This window comes from Coturnix japonica, chromosome 2 (genome assembly GCF_054131305.1).
Source record: "Coturnix japonica strain WE chromosome 2, WE-NBRP24, whole genome shotgun sequence".
In the NCBI taxonomy this organism is placed as follows: domain Eukaryota; kingdom Metazoa; phylum Chordata; class Aves; order Galliformes; family Phasianidae; genus Coturnix; species Coturnix japonica.
Genome location: NC_140664.1, coordinates 73,280,642 through 73,300,605, shown reverse-complemented (window position 1 = coordinate 73,300,605; position 19,964 = coordinate 73,280,642). Strand labels below are relative to the sequence as shown.

The 19,964-nt window shown below is 39.7% G+C and overlaps 1 protein-coding gene across 4 annotated transcripts in view; it reads right to left on the bottom strand.

Annotated features, from left to right (window-relative positions):
* Nucleotides 1–19,964, bottom strand: part of LOC107309587 (uncharacterized) — a 167,670-nt gene that overhangs the window by 146,506 nt on the left and 1,200 nt on the right. For all 4 annotated transcript variants that reach the window (XR_014942755.1, XR_014942756.1, XM_085537754.1 and 1 more), the window contains exons 2-4: nt 6,981–7,036; nt 1,095–1,161; nt 612–788 (exon numbers count right to left, since the gene is read on the bottom strand). Coding sequence is in view for 2 of the 4 variants with exons in the window: in XM_085537754.1 (XP_085393880.1) it covers nt 612–788; nt 1,095–1,161; nt 6,981–6,992 (256 nt within the window). In the remaining 2 variants the exon portion in view is untranslated. The remainder of the gene's footprint in view (nt 1–611; nt 789–1,094; nt 1,162–6,980; nt 7,037–19,964) is intronic.

The following is a 19,964-nucleotide window of genomic DNA, read 5'->3' as shown; positions in this document are numbered from 1 at the left end:
ATGTCATTGAAAAACCTAATAGTTTGCAATCCCATAAAAAAAAAACAAAAAACATTGCTTCATGAGACAGGATCTCTTTTAGTTGCCACGTCACAGCTGTTTTAAAACTAGGTTGTGCAGGATTGCTTCCCTGGAAAAGATGAGCACAAGTGGCTGAAAAAATATAAAGAAGCAGAGGCAAGATGCCGATTGACTGAGGGCATATGGGAGATCTGAGGACAACAGTCAATCACTGATCTGTAAGCTGTTTAAAGCTACTCAATGCTCGGGAGCCAGCAAGGGAGAAGCATCTGTCCGCTACATTGCCTCCGAAATCCAACCTGGTACAAATTAAGGGGACTCACCATAAGAAGAGCTGGCTCCCCGCACTCCCATCTGCTTGGGGGGAACACAGTGCAACCTGTATCCACAGTAAAAGAAGCCAGCCAAATACAAAAATGGAGCACAGATCCCTAAACCTGCAAGCACCCAATGTTTTCAGAGGCATTCAGGCTTTGGGGGGGTGGATGCTGGGATGCATCAGGATGGGAACACCCGGCGGAATGTGCAGGTTCGATGAGGAATGCAACCACTGTCACTCCGTTTGAGGGTAATCCAGTTTGATGCCTCACCTCTTGGTTCAGCATGGGCTTGCAGCCTGAGTTTTTGTTGGTGAGCTGCAAGGGTGCTATGCAGCTTGTCATGTCTAATAACTTCCTCCTCTGAAGTCTGATATGCTGAAAGATCTGTGCTGCTGATGTTAAAAGCTGGATTTTCAATGCCTTCTGTTGCTGCTCTCTCTTCTTTTACTACAGAAAACAAGGAGGTCAGAAGAGCACATTATAGCAAAGTGTATTTCAATGACAAGCAGAAAATTCCTTCTAGTAATTCCTTTGCTGAAAGACTCAAGTGTATCGTCCTCAAATGTCGCCAAAACAGAATTAGGTTAAAATTAACTCTAAAAAAAAAAAAAAAAAAAAAGAATAAATGATTAAAATAATTACAAATTGCACCCTGACAAGCAAGAGCAAAATTTCGCCCACAGCCATTTGTCTGTAATTAGTTAATTAATCCTTACACAAATTATGAGCAATAACTCATCAAGCAAGGCTCACCCATCAGAAATTCAGCCGACTTGGATTTCTTCTGCTTAGTTTGCTTCAGAGCCTTCTGCTGGAACTTCTGGAGGGAAATTGTTAAATGAATAAATTAGCTAAAGAACGAAGATCATCCTTTATGATCCACAACTAACACAGTATTTTAAATATGGGATGGCATTGAAATGTCATTTAATTTACATCTCTGCTAAAGGGGTCAAACACTAATTGAACAACAGCAGTGGAAGAATTAAATAAAATAGGAGAAGAAAAGTTAAAACAAATGCCAAATGAAGGTCACATTAAAATACTGTGATTTTTTTGTGTGTGTGTTAGTCTTTTTTTTAACCAGTTTTAATTAATGCAAAGGAGCCTCAACAAATTAAGAATAAGACTTGTCTTTGGAGTACACAACTGCTTTATTTCACTTGCAGAACTGCAGTGCTTCATTTTGAAAAGTTTGGTTATGCATGCTATTCACAGAGAGGCTCCCATGATGCCCCCCCTTCTGCATTTCCTAGGTCCAATTACATAACCAGTGTGGTTGTTCATCACAGGGAAGCTGAAAATGAATGAGCTCCACACTTTCATACAAGATGATGAAATGGATGCAATCCCAAATAACTTACACTGAGAGGTCACAAAAGAGAAACAACAGTCCAGGGGAGAGGACTCAGTAGAACAACGAAAAGTTAATTTAATGATAGATATGTACCAGTAACGGCTACGGTGAATAAAAAGATAGAGAACTTGGAGGAATGGTGCTATGACAAGTTCCAAATTTATTCTCATGGGGAAGTAAGGCCCAGAAGGAACATGGTCATATTGGTACCAACAGGAAGGTCTATGTGCTAAAGTCTGCATTGGTACAAAGCCCTGTGCAGCACTAGGAAGACTTCACATGAGCTCATGACTAGGCTACTGATACTAACAGTGAACACTAACAGTCAGAGTAGGCAAAGATTATCTAAAACAAAGCACATCTGTGAGTATTAATCAAAGCCAAAAGAAAACAGCTCACACCAATTTATTTTCAAATGTTGCATGGCAGTTCCTGAAATGAGCACTATTTTTTTTAAGCCAGTTGCTTAATTGTCCAGTGATAAAGACCACTCCTGGCAACACAGCTCCTGGAAACTGTCAATACAAAAGGATTAATTACAAGAATAACTGAAAAATTGCAATTTTTAGAGCATCCATCTTTCCCATTTGATTATGGGTGTCAATTTCCAGTAAAAAACAATGCTTGCAGCACACAATCAATAAATCTGTCAAAAACAATAGAACCATAGTATTGGCAGATTAATATAGATATTAATAACTTGATATATACGTATATATGCATATACGTGTAAATGCTAGTCTGACAGCAGTAGAATTCCTCTAAGTCAAGATGACTTCTGTCCTACAAAAATGTAAACACGCAAAAATGAACTAAATTCATTCCGGAAGCTACAATACCAAAGCAACAGAATTAATTCTTACAAGCTGTGTGTGGCACAAATGAATTTAACAGTAATTTTGACAATAATTCAATAGGTTCAGAAAGTCACCATACTGCTTTTGAAGTTTTCCCTCCAACTGAAAAATCTTTCTAAAATACACGTTAGCTTAGTGAGCATCTTTAGAGTCCTATAACTCTTTCAGCATTAACATATTGATGCATTACTGTTATTCCTAATATCTTAATTCAGACAGTTTTAAATATGCCAGCAGCATTTATAAAAACGATGTATCTTAACTGTTCTTATTAAATTGTATATAATCACCACACAAAGCTTTAAACTTCACATTAACAGCAAAAGAAATAACATCCAGACAAAAATTCTAGGACAAATTGTTAAAGTGGTATACATCAGGATACATCTGTAACTTTGACAGAATTAAGACGATCTGCATTACTTTCTATGTACACGCATATTCCTTCTACACGTCAGATTTCCCTCGCAAAACCAACTGCAGGCTGTATTTGCCATAGTCAGGTTTTTAATTGCTATATTCTGCAAAACACAACACTTCTTTCACAGTAAGAGGGGAAAAAAATAAAGGAAGGAAAAAAAAGAAAAGTATTCCTCTTCCTCCAGACCTACAAAATACACACTGTGGGATTTTATTGCCATTATCTGGCTTCCTTACACTTAGTACAGTTAGCACCAAATACTGTTTTTCAGAGACACAGCCACATATGTTCTTCTGCATTTCATCCACTCAATCACAGATGAATATTTTAAGTTTTGATGCAGCATTCTTGTGACTCCTATTTACAAAGAACTTTGAGAGAAACGATGCCCTTGTCCCTTAATGCGATTAGGCTTTGAAAAGGTGTTTTCAATGAGTTCATATTTATAGAATGAAAGCAACACCTGATTTCCTACAGCAGGGTGAAATCCTTCCAGGGTTATTTCTTGAAGTAACTAAATAATGGAGCAGTTCAGTAGCCTTTGTGTAATCAACACATGTTCTTATCACTTTGTGCTTGAGAGGAAATTATATGAGTTCTCCTTTCAGATCTATCTATCCATCTCCACCCGATTCTTCCATCCTTCTTGTTTACATACGGGCACCTCTAAGTACTGTAAATTACATCCTTTTGGTTTTTTCCTTTATTTTAGATTTCCTTCCCCAGCAACCCCCCTTATGATACTTTGTCTTCTTATCAGACAATAGGCACAAAATTACCCAGTGGCATTCTATATTCACTTTATCATTAGTCACTACTCATTAACTTACGTATTTATGCAAATTCATGTCTAAAGTGATTGCCCTTTAATCATTTCATGTATCTACAAAACTTAGATTTCCAACAGCAAACAGAAGAAAGCCCTCTCAGTGACAGCTTGCAGGCAACATCCAGTTGTGTGACCATACCCAGAAGAATGCACATGTATGCATTTCTGTCCATAAATCACCATCTAGCTGTAGAACACGGTCCAAAAATGAGTTCAAAATTGTGCCTTTTATTTGTTTTATTAAAAATGTATATTAGTTGTTTTTTTTTTTAACTTGAGTATCATGCATTGTGACAAAGGCAAGGGGATATGGAAGGAGCTGAGCACAACATGGAGTAATCAGCATGTAATTCAAAGCGACCTAAACCTTTACATGCCTTTTTGCAGTCACCACCATGTGCACTGTTGGCATTAAGGCATGCAGTCTGCTTAACAACATCAATTTAAACAAAGGAAAAACAAAAGTATTCGAAACTGGGGAGCCCAGGTCTGTGCAAGAGTAGTGAGCACTGCAACAGCAGCAGCAGCAAGGGGGAAAAAAAAAAGAAAACCCTCATTTATAACCAGTGACAACTAAAACCTATGAAGTTTTTAAAAGAATGTGATTGTTGTCAAAAGGAATTGGGTACAACAATGCTGCGTTCAGCTCTGGTTCCACTCAAAGCCGTGGCTGAGGGGCTCTGGGAAAGCTGCTGGAAGGCTGGTGGGCACAGACCAGCAAGAAAGTGAATTTTGCATACTGTACGGATCATCGCTCAGTTCAGGGCAGTCATATTGAATCTGTGATCAACCAATTGTGCTTCATGAAACCGTCAGCCCTCATTTACGTCTAGCTGTTTTCTTCTGTCCTGCTGTAAACAAGCTCTGCTCTGAGCTGTCTCCCTACCCTTATCTGCTTACGAAGATCACACAGACAGACCTCATCAGCAGCCTTAGAGTTAAAGTTAAAGTTACTGCTTCCAGACAGCAGTCCCTATGCAAGCTGGAAGTCAAAAAGAAGAGCAACTTTGGAATGACAGAGTTTTAGTTCCTTTTAGGAAATGCATACCTTAGATTCATACACATACTGGCATGTTATGTCTCTTTCATGAAATTAAATTAGGTGTTCTTAATATGAACAACTGTTTCTAACATCAGCAAACTAGCTCAGCAGATTCATCCATGGTTTTGTTCTTGTTGTTTTTTGTTGTGGGTTGTTGTCTTTTTTTTTCCTTTGGGGCCTTGTTTGAACACAGCCAAAAGAGAAGTAGCTGGAAATATTGTCAATCTGGTAGGGCTCCAGGAACCTAATAATGCCTGAAATGCTCTAAGGAGTGTAATGACAGTAAGCAGGAACAGGTATGTTGGCTTCTGTTCTTATTCACTTCTGTGAGACCATTAGCCTTTAAACATAACACAGAGCAGTTTTCAAAGAACAGTGTGCATGCATAAAAAGGGATGGAGCCTTCCTAAAAACATATTCCTCTGCAAGCAGCACACAAACGTGTGAGTTGGTATTTACAGAATTTAATTCTTGAAACCAGCTGGTAAGTCCCTGTTAAGGCTTTCCTTTATGCAGCTGGAGCTGGAACCTTCTCCCTCCTCCCAGCCCATTACTTTTGTCTATTTAAGGGATGGCAGCCAAAGAGAAACAGCTTGTAATTTGCACCTGTCTGCTTTAAGCGCTCCACATTAGATTTTGCAGAGAGCAAACTCTTCATTGCTAATGAGGATGACACTTGGTAGGGTCAAACATATTTTTTAGCTGACTCTGCAGCAATTAAAAAACGAAATAAATAAACACCCGCTTCATTTCAGCCCATGCTAGCTGGAAAATAAGACTAGAAGGAAAAACCTGCTGAAGAAAAGCAGTTTGGTATGGAGGTTGAAAACGTAACCTTATGTGTCTGGTCTATTATAATGCCAAGCACAGCTAGGCATGACAGGTTCTGAGTTTGTACATCCTGGGCTGCCTTTTGAGCACCCACAGTATGCTCAGGTACCCAAGGGCTCAGCTCTGTGAAAAAAATGTTCTCAAAGAATTGCAGCATTGAAGCTTGTGCTTCACTCCTGCTCCAGAGGTGTGCAAGCACTGCTGTGCAGAGATGCATTAGCAGGAGTGTGAAGGTGGGAAGGTATAAATCAAGCAAATACCCTACGTGTGATCTTACGGTCTTACATAAACTACCTTAGCGCATTTGTTTCTTGCTAGAAAACCAAAAGCTGTGTTTCCAGTCAGCTGTGGTATCAGTTACCACTATGCTGGAAGAAATAACAATTACATTGGCATGTGAGTTTAGCTATTAAGAAGCAGTATTTTCCCTGGTTAGTCTTAAAATAGAAAACCCCTCCAAAACTCAGTCTACAGAGCTGATGACAAGAACAAAAATGCCAAGGGAAAAAAAAATAAAATAAAGAAAGATAGATGGAAATAAAACAAAGTAAAACATACAACTTATTAAAGAAAACAGTGGTGGTGCATTTTGATTTCATAAATTGTCCCCACTTGTACTTCCTGTTTAAACAATAACTAACATGATGATGGGTTAAATGAAGTTGAGATTGTCACAAACATTGCCTCACTAGTAATTAATGTAGTTTAATATGGTTGTTGGCACACATCTCACATGACAGATAATGTTCCAACATGTCACTGATAGGACCTTTCAGCACAGCTTTAGGAGATCTACCAGGCATTGCCGAGGTTGGTTAGGTCAAAGGGTTGAACCATGTGTAATTCAGAACAGAGGAGGTCCCACGGTCACTCCACAAAAACAATTACACTACTTATTTCACTCCATCCCTGGCCCGAAATTCACAAGCCTCACAGTTTCAGCGCAGTCAATCTCGCTCTGCCCTGGGGCTACGAGCCACATGAAAATATGTGGTGCTGTGTTTATAAATCTAATCAAAAATAGAAACAGTAGACAAGCACAATGAGGTCCTACTATGGATCATGGGAATTCTCGAAATTCTGAAGGCACTTTTGTTTAACTTCTGTGGGCCTTCTCCTACCATTACATTGTCTGGTACTCTCGTTAATCATCCCCTTGACTTGTCAATGATATAAAGGAGCCTACGTGTCTGCTGACTTCCCTCCCATCACACTACAAATAATATTATGAAACAGCAATACTAGGAGCAGCCCTTTCCATTTTCCTTTTTTTTTTTTAAGTGGGTTTTTTCCTTCACTTACCTCTTTCTCCATGCCAGCCTGTCCTTTCTCAGATCTGCAGTTAAAAGCAATTCCTCCTGGAATGAAATAGAGGGAAATCCTCAGAATTTCAGTCCACTCACTTGGGTTTAAACACACAGAATTGCAGAGCATCAGCCTAGAAATCTGCTGGGATGGGGACTCCTGCCACCGCAGCCCCTCTCCTGCCTAGCAAAAGAAACAGTGAGGAAGTAATGCTTCACCTTTTCAAAAACTCTACATCAGATCACATTAAAAAATGAGGGCTGCTCTGAAAATAATGCCTCCTATTTTATTACGTAGGCACCCGCTAACACTCACTGATGCTTGCCCAATCTTTTCTGGTTTCCATGGAAATAAACAGGAGGCATTACTTTCAGAGCAACTTATGCATACATGCCCTTCCACATCAGAAAAGTAATTTAAGCACAGACACAACAGTACCAAAGATTTTTTTTTTCTCAGCAGAACAAACCCACCAGAAGTGGGTAATTCCTACCCACAGACAGTAAGCACTAAGCAACATGAAGTTTGTTGTGGACTATACCTAATGTGAAAACTGTAGTGTCAAACCTAACAGACTAAGAATGCTTCTGCGATCCTGCATCTATTGTGGGTCTCACCTGTGCCTCCCTCCTTGTGATGGGACCTCAATTAGAAGCATGGAAATTATTCTCCACAGGGAGGTTAAAACCATTATGCAAGCCCACTGTAATTTTACAAGTTATATGTCACATCAGCAACAAAAAAAGTCTCACTTTTACATCAGCTGCTTTTTTCTCTATGTGGGAAAAAAAATTACTCCTTCTGAAGGGCCAGATGAGTTGCCCCTGTGCTCACTGCAATCAATGGCAAAACTCCGTCTGACACCCCGGTCACAGGATCCGAACCGCAATGAATAGCAAGCTTCTTCCTCTGCCAGCTTTTCCCTTATGCTTTTATACAAACACATATTTAGATTATTTTGCAGAGCCTGAAAACAAAACAAGAGTTTGAACAATTAAAAATATCCCTTCAGAGTCCCTGAGAAGATTCGACTGACCTTCTGGGTCAGGGGATGCCCTGTACAAAGTACATGTTTGGCCCCACTTGAGGAAACTCTCTCTCCTGAGGGCACCACGCAAAGAAGTGCCTAATTCTAAGCATTCGCTTAGGTTTCATTGAAATCAACACAATGGACAGTGAACAGGGACACAAATTCTCTATGGAAAAAGGCTGCATTGTCACTTTGGTTACTCAGTAATGAATGAAGGGCTGAGCTCTGCCCAGGACTTGCTAATGCTGAGAGTCTGCTGACCTTTGCCATCGCCCCTGGATTTTGGTGCCCTGCTCAGGTTGCCAAGGCCATGCGTGGGGTTGAGATGCCAGTGCTATGATGCTGAAATAACCCCCCCCCCCACAACAATCATACAAGGTAGGCTATGGTCACATTTACCCAACCCAATCATACACCCTCTGGGTGCTGTGGATAACTTTCTTTTTAGTCCAACAGCATGGCACGGTGCTCAATCAGGTTGAATATTAGAAAACATTGCTTCTTATAAAGAGCAGTGAAGCAGTACCACAGGCTTCCCAGGGGGGTGGTGGAGTCACCCTCCCTGGAGGTGCTCAAGAACTGTGTATATGTGGGGTCGGTAGCCATGGATGGGTTGGCAGTTGGACTAGGTGATCTTAGTGCTCTTTTCCAACCTTAATGATTCTCTGATTATATATAATGGTTCAATTAGGAAAACAAACAAACAAACTCACAATGGACCAAAGGCAATAAAATCTTGAAATGACTCTTCTTCTTTAAAGGGCAGAATCAAAAGAAGTGGCCAGTAGAAAGAACTGAAAGATATAAGCTGTAAATACAGTATTTCTATCTGTGGTCAACATCTGCTCTTTGAAGAGGAGCCAAAGGTACAGCAACTAGGAGTCTTTCAAAGCCAAAAGAGACCACAAAATCCCCCTCAATGCAGTGTCAAGGCAGCAGGAACCTGAGCACTGACATAGTCCTGGCTTCTCCCTTCCTGTCTATATCACAGTCCATACCCAGCAAATGAGGTTTGTTTGTTTATTTCCAATACAAAAGGCTTTTTTTTTTTCTTTTTTTTTTTGTCCAGTGATTTTTAAATAACATGGTCTCCCAGTTAAAGCAGCATGTCATTTAAAAGCACTGAACTGTACATCAGCTCTTAAAAAATGTGCTATATTTTGTGCATGATTTTGACTGCACACATACACACACAAAAAAACCTATTTAGGGCAATGCTAGAGGCAAATATGCTGCTCCAAAAGTAGTGCCTCCTGTTTTATTTTGTTGGATCGTAGTGTCAGAGGAGGACATTGGTGGCACTTGTTCATCAGTGGCAAAAACACATAGCTAATAGTAGTGTCTACAGTGAAAAATAGTACTTCGTAGTTGAGAGTTCACTCCATCTAACAGTATTATTGTGCTTTTTCTCTCTCTTGTAGTCTCCATGAAAAAAAAAAATAGGAGGAATTAATTTTGGAGTAACCTATGTAAATAAACATCTAGACAGAAATATTTACCACTATTAAACACCTTTCAAGCATAACGTATTTAGACTAGGCACAATTCTAGCACCAACAGCTCCATTTCTTTTGAGAAGGGCTTCAGAGTTTCCATCATAACTTATTTTCAGGGAATCATCTGTTTGTTTTTATTTATTTGTTTTTAATATCTATCTTATCCATAGATTTTAACACTTTGTGAAGTACCGCTATCGAGTCTCTGGTTTCTATAACTGCTACAAAGAAAAGTCAAATACTCAAAGTACTTTTATACACTCTTCTTTTCAGAGCATGAAACTATGGTTATCGGACATTGTTTTCTAGGAAGGTTTCCCTGCAAACAGCATATATGGTCCACACTAGGATAAAGGCCTTCATTTCTGTTTACCAGTTAAAGATTAAAATTTTAAATATATGTATACTTATTAAATGCTAAGGAGTATTTTGATGTGCACCTCATCTCTGAATTAAGCAAGAATACCATCTTGGATACACTGGAAAATACATCTCATAAAAGTGACATGTTTTACAGATACCACCTCAGATATGAATATTGTTGTTAATAGATCAGTAGAGTTTGATTGAAAGCAAAGAGACAGGAATTGTACCGTATGAGCAATCCCAGAAGAAATGCCTCTAGTGGTTCAAAACATATTTCACTTGCCTCTGGCATGAGTTTCTGGATTAGTGTCATATACGTGTCAACATGAAACAACACAGGCTATTTGTTTATACATTCTTACTACTCCTCCTTTTGTTGCTCTGTATGCTATTTTACATTGACAAAACATATGTAACAATATCTTCAACCCAGTGAGTGCATTCCTCTGTCACGTACCCATTAACAAATCATAACCACTGAGTACAAACAAAGGGAAATTGAGGTAAGATGTAGAGAAGGCAACAAAATGTGCAAGGACATAACAGTGCAGTTTGTGTACTACTAACTAGAAATAGCATTGTGTAAAGACATTTTGATAAATAAGCGAACAGAATTGCAGCTTGGTTTTTAAGATTTAGCTGATAAAATGTAGACACATGCAAGCAAAGGTCTGTAGCTGATTCCATCAGTATTCAACCAAGAGAAGAAGAAAAATGCAAATCATGTCTGGCATTTTTTAAATTGAATGTACTTTGTCAACTCAGTGCTATATTTTTTCCCCCAATCCAGAAAACTAGCAATCAGAATTCTTACTCTGAGATTTTAAGTTTTAAACCAAAACTCCACTGGAAATAGCTGCTAGTGATGTTTCATTTATTACACATTAAAAAAAAAAATAATAATAATAATAAAAAAACCATTCTGAGACCTTGAACAGGCAAAGTGTGGTCAAACATGACTTGTGCTGAATTCCCCTTCCGGGGAAGACACTGAGTTTAATACAGCTGAGTCTGGCTTCCAACCAGTAGGGTAGCTGAAAAAATGGAACACCCTCTGCACAGTTTCCTTGTCATTTGATCAAACAGAAGAGTCAGCAGCAATCCCATGATATGTTTTACTTGGTGACAAAGCAACTTAATAAGCTTCTGCTCTCTGCCCCCTTCTTCTCAAGCCATTTGTTCCTGCCCCTGGGCTGCAGTCCAGTACACTCTCATTGGCCTGACATAACCATATATCTATGCTTTTCAGGTGAATAAAAATACCTACCTCCACCCCCCAAAAATGCTATTTTTGTAATTAAATTTTACTGCTCACCTGGACTTCTACAAGACTGCACAACCACAATCAGGGAAAAAGGAACTCCAGCAAGAAAAAAAGCTATCATTAAGTGTGTATTCTCTGATGCAAAAGCTTATATTGAAACTAGAGCCCACAATGGCAAAGTTTAGCATTAGGTGTGTAAACCAAGAATCTGAAAATGCTGATGTTCTTCCACTGGTCAGAACAAAGTTGAAAATTATACTGACTCAAAATGGGAGAGTTAGACAGAATCTACCAACTCTTTGCCACTGTAATAGACATCACTAATTTAAAAGGAGAGGAGAGGGAGCACTTCATCAAGGTGGCATGCAGCAGTGACCAGAACAAGAGAGTGGTGCTGCAGCTTAATAGAAACATGCTACTATGTGCAAAAGTCCATGGATCGACCAGTCCCCGGGTGGGATGTCTATGGACAGCACATCCTCTCCTTACCTGCCTCCTGACCAGGGAGAAGCACGGCAGCCCTTCTCCCTCCTCACCCTCTTGGGTACTATTTGCTGTCTCATAGCTAACCACTTAGTTCAGGACTGGATGCAATCTGAAAGTAAAAAGGCAGCAAATTTGCTGTAAAGAGCAAGAAAAATCTTGAAATACTTCACCGATGCCTAAGCATTTTAACTGGCAGTGTGATAGCCTCACTGGAAAAAGCCAGTTTCACTCAAGGAGTTTAGCTGAGCCAAAAGAAGCTATTTTCCCACCATCAGTTGCTTTGGAGTATTATTGTGTTTGGGCTTTTTAGCTTTTACTAGCTTGTGTTACACCCATAGTTTAATCTAAAAATAGCTTTTAATACTACATTTTTTCACTAGTACAATAAAGTGTTTTTAAAAAGATCTCTACAAGCATATCATTACTCATTTTAGATACTGAAGTCTACCAGCTGATTGTCTATTTAGGATCTGGTTTGGATGATTATACAATTATTCATTATTTTGAAAAACATATTGCATAACAAGTGGGATAGAATAACCAAAGAGGAAGCAGTCCAGTCTACTCTTTAATTTATAGGTCCCAAATCTGCAAAACACTTCTGTATACATTTCTCAGTATTTGCATGAATTACTTCACTGAAAACAATAGACTAATACATAAGCTCCCAACTGAGAGTGTTTATAGTAATTGAGCACGTGAAAATTTCTGCTGAATTAAAATGGCATGATTGCACTTCATTTCTTCTGATCCCCTATCCTTCCTCTCACTCCCTAAATAACAAATTAAGGATTGAAGGATCACATTTTAACATAGTCACAAATGTTTTTCACTACAGAGGGGTCAGACATGGAACAGGCTGCCCAGAGCAGTGTGCACAGCCCCAATTGCTGGAGTTCAAGGAGTGTTTGGACAACATTGTCAGACACAGGGTATGAATTCTGGCCAGTCCTGCAGGGGACCAGGAGTTGGACTCAGTGATCCTTGTGCTTCTCTCTTCAACTCAGGATATTCTATGACTCTATGCAGTTTGAGACTGATATAATTCTACTGGCTTGAAAGAATTATTTCTCATTTACTCATTTAGGACAAGAGAAGTTTCAGATAACTTATGGCTGATCAGTTCACTCTTTAAAAGCTAACAGAACTGAAGATTAATTCTCCATTTTGCATTTCAGGAAACTGAAGTGAACAAGTGTAAGATTTCGCAGGGTAGGGAGGAACCTGATGAGGATTAACAAAAACAAATGTAGAGTCTTGCATCTGGGGATGAATAACTGCTTGCATCAGGACAGATTACCTACTGGAGAGAAGCTTTTCAGAGGAGGACCTAGTGGCCTTGGTGAATGACAGGTTGGCCATGAGCAAGCAGTGTGCCCATTTGGCCAAGAAGGCCAATGGTATCCTGAGGTGCATTAAAAATAGCATAGCCAGGAGGCCAAGGAAGGTGATCCTCCCTCTCTATTCTGCCCTGGTGAGGCCACTTCAAGACTACTGCATACAGTTCTGTGCTCAGCAGTTCAGAAAAGACAAGGATCTCTCAGAAGGTGTCCAGCAGAGGGCCAAAAATGTGATAAAGGGCCTGGAACATCTCCTGTATTAGGGCTGAGTAACCTGGGTCTGTTTAGCCTGGGGAAAAGAACACTAAGAGGGGATCTGATAAATGTTTATAATATCTAAATGGAGGTGGGGGGCAAATGGATGAGGCCAGGCTCTTCTTGGTGAGGTGCTGTGACAGGACAAGGAGAAACAGCCTAAGATTTGAACATAGGAAGATCCATATTTACACATGCAGAAGACCTTCCTTATGGTAAGGGTGATGGTGCACTAGCACAGGTTGCCCAGAGAAGCTGTGGAGTCTCCTCCAGTGGAGATACTCAAGATGCATCCAGACCCCTACTTGTGTGACCTACTGAAGGATACCTGTTTGAGCAGGGGGGTTGGACTCAATGACCTCTTGAGGTCCCTTCCAATCCCCTGCAATTCTAAATTATCAATACACATATAGATTAAATTACATTTAAGCCTTTAGTTAGTTACTTTAAGCAATTCATGCTTTACTAAAGATCATGAAAAAGAGAATTTGTCCAGTTCTGCTGCCATAAATAATGCATAAATAATGCTTAAAATATTTCCTTTTTTTAAAATTCTTATTTTTATATTCAAATAAAGAATGCCAAGTCTGGTCTTTCAAGAGTTTTTGGAGGTGTTCCCAGAGCACTAGAGAGCTGGATTAGGAAATATCTTCTCTCTGCTGAAACAGTAAAGCTAATGAATCTTTCATATGTTTTCTTGCAACAGTCTAGTCCTTGAGTTAATTAAAAAAGCAAAGAAAGACAAACATAACATGACCCCTTGCAGGCATCAATGCTGCAGTGAGTTTTGTGTGGGCAGGACGCTCCACAGACAAAATCCAGTAGGTCTCTACGGCATCTGTAAGATCCTCTGCCATCGCTGTAAGATCATCTAGTCCAACCGTCCTCCCTTTACCATTACCTTTTCCTTCACTTTATACTGCAGCATGCCAATGCATCCAAGATAGCAATAAATACAGGACTGCTAGCCCTCAGTAACATGCCATAAATTCTGTGATTCTGTGATAAACTTCCTAGAACCTTATTCCTGGTTTACATAAATAACACCAATAAACCAACACTGTCTACATATCAGCTTAGAGATTCTGAAACCTGTATTTCTGGATGGAAAGGAAGTTTGCTGAGACTTTAAGCTGGTGGTTTTGTGATGCTAATAACAAAGCTTCCTCTTTTGATTCCTTTTCTCTATTACCTGTTCACAATAACAATATAAAATAACAACAGGATAGATCAGAACCACAAGTCCTCTGAATTACACCATCTGCACAAAAAATAAGCATAATATTTTTTTCCAAGAGTTATTTTGTCATCTTAAGAGAGTTACAATCACTTGGTACTCTTTAATATTGTATTTAAAGATGAGTTCACCTTAAAAGATGGATGCAGATTCACCCTACCACATATTTCACAACCAAGAACAAGTAGAATAACTTTTTTTTTTTCCTCCAAAAAAGAAACATAGGAGCATAATGGCTTCAAAATAGAACTATTCTACTTGAACTCAAAAATTTAGATTCAATTCTGCCTAAGGTTTATTTTGTAACCCTGGCCAAGACTCCAAGCCAGACAGAGAAGAAAAAAATCTAAAGCCTCCCTTCTCACTCTGATAAAATACAGGGAATACAATTAAAACAAGACCTCATTCTAGGAATAATACCATGTTTTTGGGCACTGAACAGAGCAGAAACATAAAAACAGACAGTTTCATCACACCAACTGAAACTCAAATTGTCTAGAAACGTAGGGAGTTGGTTGACAGCATGGGTTCCTGCACCAGAGCTGTTCATTAGATGGGTCAACACTATCACAGAATCATAATCATTTAAGTTGGAAGAGACTCTCAAAGGCCATCTAAGTCCAACTCCCCTGCAATGATCAAGGACATCTACATCACATTGCAAAGAGCCCTGACGTCTAGCCTGACCTTGAGCATCTCCAAGGGCAGGGCATCCACCACCCCTCTGGACAATCTGTTCCTGTGCCAGCCTTACAGCAAAACACTTTTTTTGCTGTATCCAACACTATGAGAAAAAAATGGTTTGGCAAAGCTAAAAACAACAGTGCTCTGCCTGACAGAAAATTAGACTGGCATGAGAGCTAAGCTGTCCCATGCAGGAGTTTCACCAACTAGGTTCTGCTACCGGGGTCACTGATTTAATGTAAGGTATGGCTAACTCCCAGTGGATCTAATAAATATAAGAAATGGGGCCTGGAACTCATATTCAGATTTTCATTGCAAATATTCTAGTGGAAAATCAGGGTCTCAACTCCCAGTCAGAGAATTTCAAGGGTCTTTTTTCTGTTTTGTTTTCATTGTTTGTTTTAAATCATCTTAGAAATTAAAACTGGGGTGAGGAGGGAAACAATCTGAAGAGCTTCAGCAAGACAATACTTGCTTCAGTTTCAACCAAAAGCTAGTCCGTATGGCATTCTTCAAAAAGAAATTTCAACCCATATGCTGACATCTGGATGCAAGCTGATGAGAAATGCACTATCCTCTCTTTCCTAAAAACATGCAAGGTAATTGCAGAGTCTCAGTGCAAAGTTTACACTTCATACCTTGTTCATCAACTATAGAAACAGCTTCCTTTAGAACACAGGCAACAGGAACAGGGCGTCAAATAATTTACTTCAGTTCAGACAATAAACGTTCAGCCTGGATGCTGACAAGATGCCTTGAGATCAGCTTCCTTCACACTGTCTGCAGTTGGTGCTAGTGAGTACTTCCTGGCACTCAGCCCAGGGGCACAGTTTGTATCTCAACATGCCAGAATGAGGAAAATCTACTGTAAAGTCCTAAAGCAACAGAACTACACGTGCAGAAATTTACTGAACACTAGCAGATGCTTCGCGTAGCACAAGGAGACCTGAAAGATGGAGTGGAGGAAATTGAGAAATCAGGTGATGGTGTGAAACATGCTTCCACAATCTCTGATACAGAAGAAGGAGGCTGCATGAAATGCAATCAGATAGAGCTTCGTATCAGCAGTAAGCCTGCCTGTCCTTACACGAAGCAGTGGTAGGTGATGGTAGGAAAACAGCGGCTGTTAACAGGGATCTTTTGCCAGATCTCCAACCTCTGTAAGCTACTAACCATACTTTTGAGCAGAGCTACAACTTGTGCACATCTTATATCTCTGATCTGTATGGGAAATTCGCACCACCATTACTCAAAGAGTGTTCTTCACACACTATACATTGTAGGGTGCTGATAGTGGAAGTCTCATGTTCCAGCCCTCCACGCAGGGCCAAACACTGTGCTCAGTCAAGTCTTTGATGACGTTCATAGGCACTGTGGAACTGAAATTATTCACACCTATCAGTACTTGCTCAAATGTTACAGTACCTTAACTCAGATACCAGGAACAGAGTATGATGCACACGCAAAGTTATAATTATGTATTTTAGTATTTAAACAGTCAAATAAAACCAAAGTAAAAATGACCAATTGTATTGCTGCCACTAACACTGTATGTTGCTTCTTAAATACTAGACAAATAATTTAGACTTACTTGAGAACAAGTCAAACTTGTGCTTCTGGCTTTGCAGTAAAAATTGCCACAAGACTCAAATCTTCTCAGCTCCTCCTGCCGCCTCTTGTCCATTATCCTAGATTAATTCCTGACCCTCCTTTGTTCTGCCAGCCTTTGCTGACAGTTCTGCAAAAAAAGTATTTTACTGTGCCACATGCTAAGAAATGCATGCCAACAAATGTTCTTCTCATTTCAATTACCATAGGAGTAGCTTCACACCATTTTCTCTGAATCATGTGTGCAGTGTCAGGTAAGGCAGGATGTGACTCAAGCATGACTGGATTCAGAAGTAGGACAATGTGAAGTCTTCTGGTTTCAGTTCACAGAGTTTCAGGTTCTGTACTTTTCTCCCAGACCTGCACAGCTCCCAGTCACGTCGGGCATTCTTGGGACTGTTGGCTGAAGTGAACTAGAGGATGTTTCATAATAGCTGCTCTTAAGTTTTGTTGGGGTATTTTTTGTATGTTTTTTGTCTTCTACCATGCCTTGTCCTCTGGTGGAGAAAAGTGAATAGAGAAATTGATTTACCTTCTGTTTCTATTCCCTTCTTTCCCCATCTCTGCTGGAGAAACCTTTCCTTCCACCAGCTTCATGACTTTTTAGCATTAGGAAGCAATTGGTCTGTCAGCAGCAGCCAGAGTAGCTTGTCCTAGTTGGGAGATCACGTATCTTCCTCCTTCTGTTGAGTATGTTTCAGAAAAACCCTACTTCAAGAGCAGTGCCTTAGCTTTCACCTTTGTTTAGAGACAAAGTTCGATTACACTTTGCCTAAGGAAACTCATGATCTCATGTGCTCTGAAAGATGGCTTGAGGCTTTACATTTGCACAAAAGAATGGAGAAACAACAGGGAAACTTTCTTAGAGTTCCTAATCTCAGAGATACACACGCACACACACAATCTAGGCCCTACAACCCTGATGTGTCAGAAAGTTTAATATAAAACCATAAAATGCGTTCACATAATTCTAGATTAAAGCATTATTTTTTTCCTTGTAGTTGAATGAAATCACAGGCTCCTTTATACAATGTGGGGAAAGTGAATAGATTCCATAGTTCTGTATTTCATATAATTGGATTGATACTAGTTTTAATTGTATAAATTCAATTTTAAAAAAAAAAAAAAAAAAAAAGGGTTGCTTTCAAAAAATCCACTACTCATGAAAAAGCACACATCTTTAGTAATCACACTAATCCAAATTAAACTTAGAATGGAATATTTAGCATCAAGCTACAGTAAGTTTACTCAAAATAAACAACCAGATCCATTTCTATCTGACACAGTATTTCAACTAGTTTTCCTTAGGCTGACGTGATTCACTACTGGCTTTTTATACATGGTTCTCCCAGATGAGCCTACATGCACAATAGGATCCATTCGAAGATCCAAAGACAGAACAGCATGATCAGAGAGAACAGTAATATTTGAGGAGATAGAAGGAAACAACTATGACAATTCTCACAGCTTTGGCAGGTAAACGTTTCTGATATGAGTGCTTCAGTCAAGCCCAGATAGATGACACATTTGTGTGTAGGCAGAGGATGAACTTGGGTGTGGACTGCGTGCCTCTGCAATGGGTACAGTGATAGGTCTAACTCAGCACCAGCAGCACTGAGTCACCTTCACAAAGCTTAAAAGTTCCTCATCATTCCCTTTACGATGCAGAAAAATCCTGGCTGGACTACCTGCAAATTTTGGCTCAATGATCGGAGGCTCAATCTGAGAGGAAGGTCAACAGCACCACAGGGTTTCCATGCTCTCTGAAACCCTCCCCAAAATCCACCGATTCATGCAAAAAGGCATTGTATACCTTCACTGTAACACTAGGCACCTGAAATAGTTTGGTGGGGTTTTTTCTTTGTCTCGTTCCCTCCTCTATACAATGAATACAGGTGAAAGTAGATACCAGAAGGACCAGGGCCTTAGGCTGGGCATTGAGCAAAGCCTTTTTTCCCCACTCTCTGATTCTGTCCCTCAGAAGTAGCCTTTGCATTAGTAAATTCTTTCAAAACAGACTCTTAGTAATGTTAGTACCCAGCTCCTCCTGAAACCAACAAAGAAACATGCAAAATGCTTGACAACTCAGGACTGCACAACAGTTAGATCTGTTTGCTTGTCTCACCATACTAGAGACAGTTAGATCCAACAAATCCAAAGGTATAAGGGAGATAAGTGTTAATTAATAAAATGACTTCTTAAAGAAATACTGAAACAATGATTCTATTAGAGCTCAGAAAGAATGACAAATTTCTACTTGATTTCTACTTAACATAGTATTTCCTTTTCTCTGAATCAGCTGGAAATCACAACAGGAAACAGATCTGAACTGGAAGAACTATGGGTCTAACATAATTACAGGTTTTAGTCTCCCTAAAAAAGCATGATGAAATGGTTAATGGAGACTGTGCCATAACTGAGACATTGCCTGATCTCAGAAAGTGAGTCAAACCTGAAAATTCACCAGCTCTGACTGTGATATCAATAGAAAGATCAATCTGGTCAGAAAGTTCTTGAAACAAATCAAGGTGAGTGACTTATATGTGAGTAGGCAAGATCCTGCAGAAGTCATTAGACAAAAATCAGTTATAAATCCAGTTTGTAACAGAAGTCAGACAGCTAACTGCATGTCCCAACAATGGCATCCCCCTAAAAATTCAAAGCCCAGCTGCATGTAAATAGAAAATTCAGTTTTTCACTAACCCAGTTGTCCCTTTTGTTAGTGTAAAGCATACACGTATTACAGTGATTTGTAGAAGCCTGACTTTGGCAATCCAACCAGTGTTATCTCAGGGTTTCCTTGGGCCCCCCAGGCTCTCTCTGTGCCCTCTGCTCCCTCCACACAGCAGTGGGGCCATAAGCCTACTGCAAAGGGAGCTAGCTGCCTTTTGTTCTGTGCTTGCAGACGTGTGAGTGACGACAGCAGCAGGAATTATAAATACAAGTGGCATTACATACACATGCAAACACCCCCATGGAAAATTCAGCCATGGGGTAAATCCTGAAGCTTTATTTGTCATTTAGTTATTCATTAAATCAAAGACCTAGAAATAGAGTATTAAAAAAAAAAAAAAATCACCCTTGCCAAAACCCTCTGCTGGAGTGGACAGCCCCAGGGGCCAAGTTCTGATCCCTGCTCCCAACAGCAGCGGTGCTTCCCCGGCAGGGAATTCCCAAAGCAAGTAAGATACCCTGGAGCTGACATGAAGCCAATA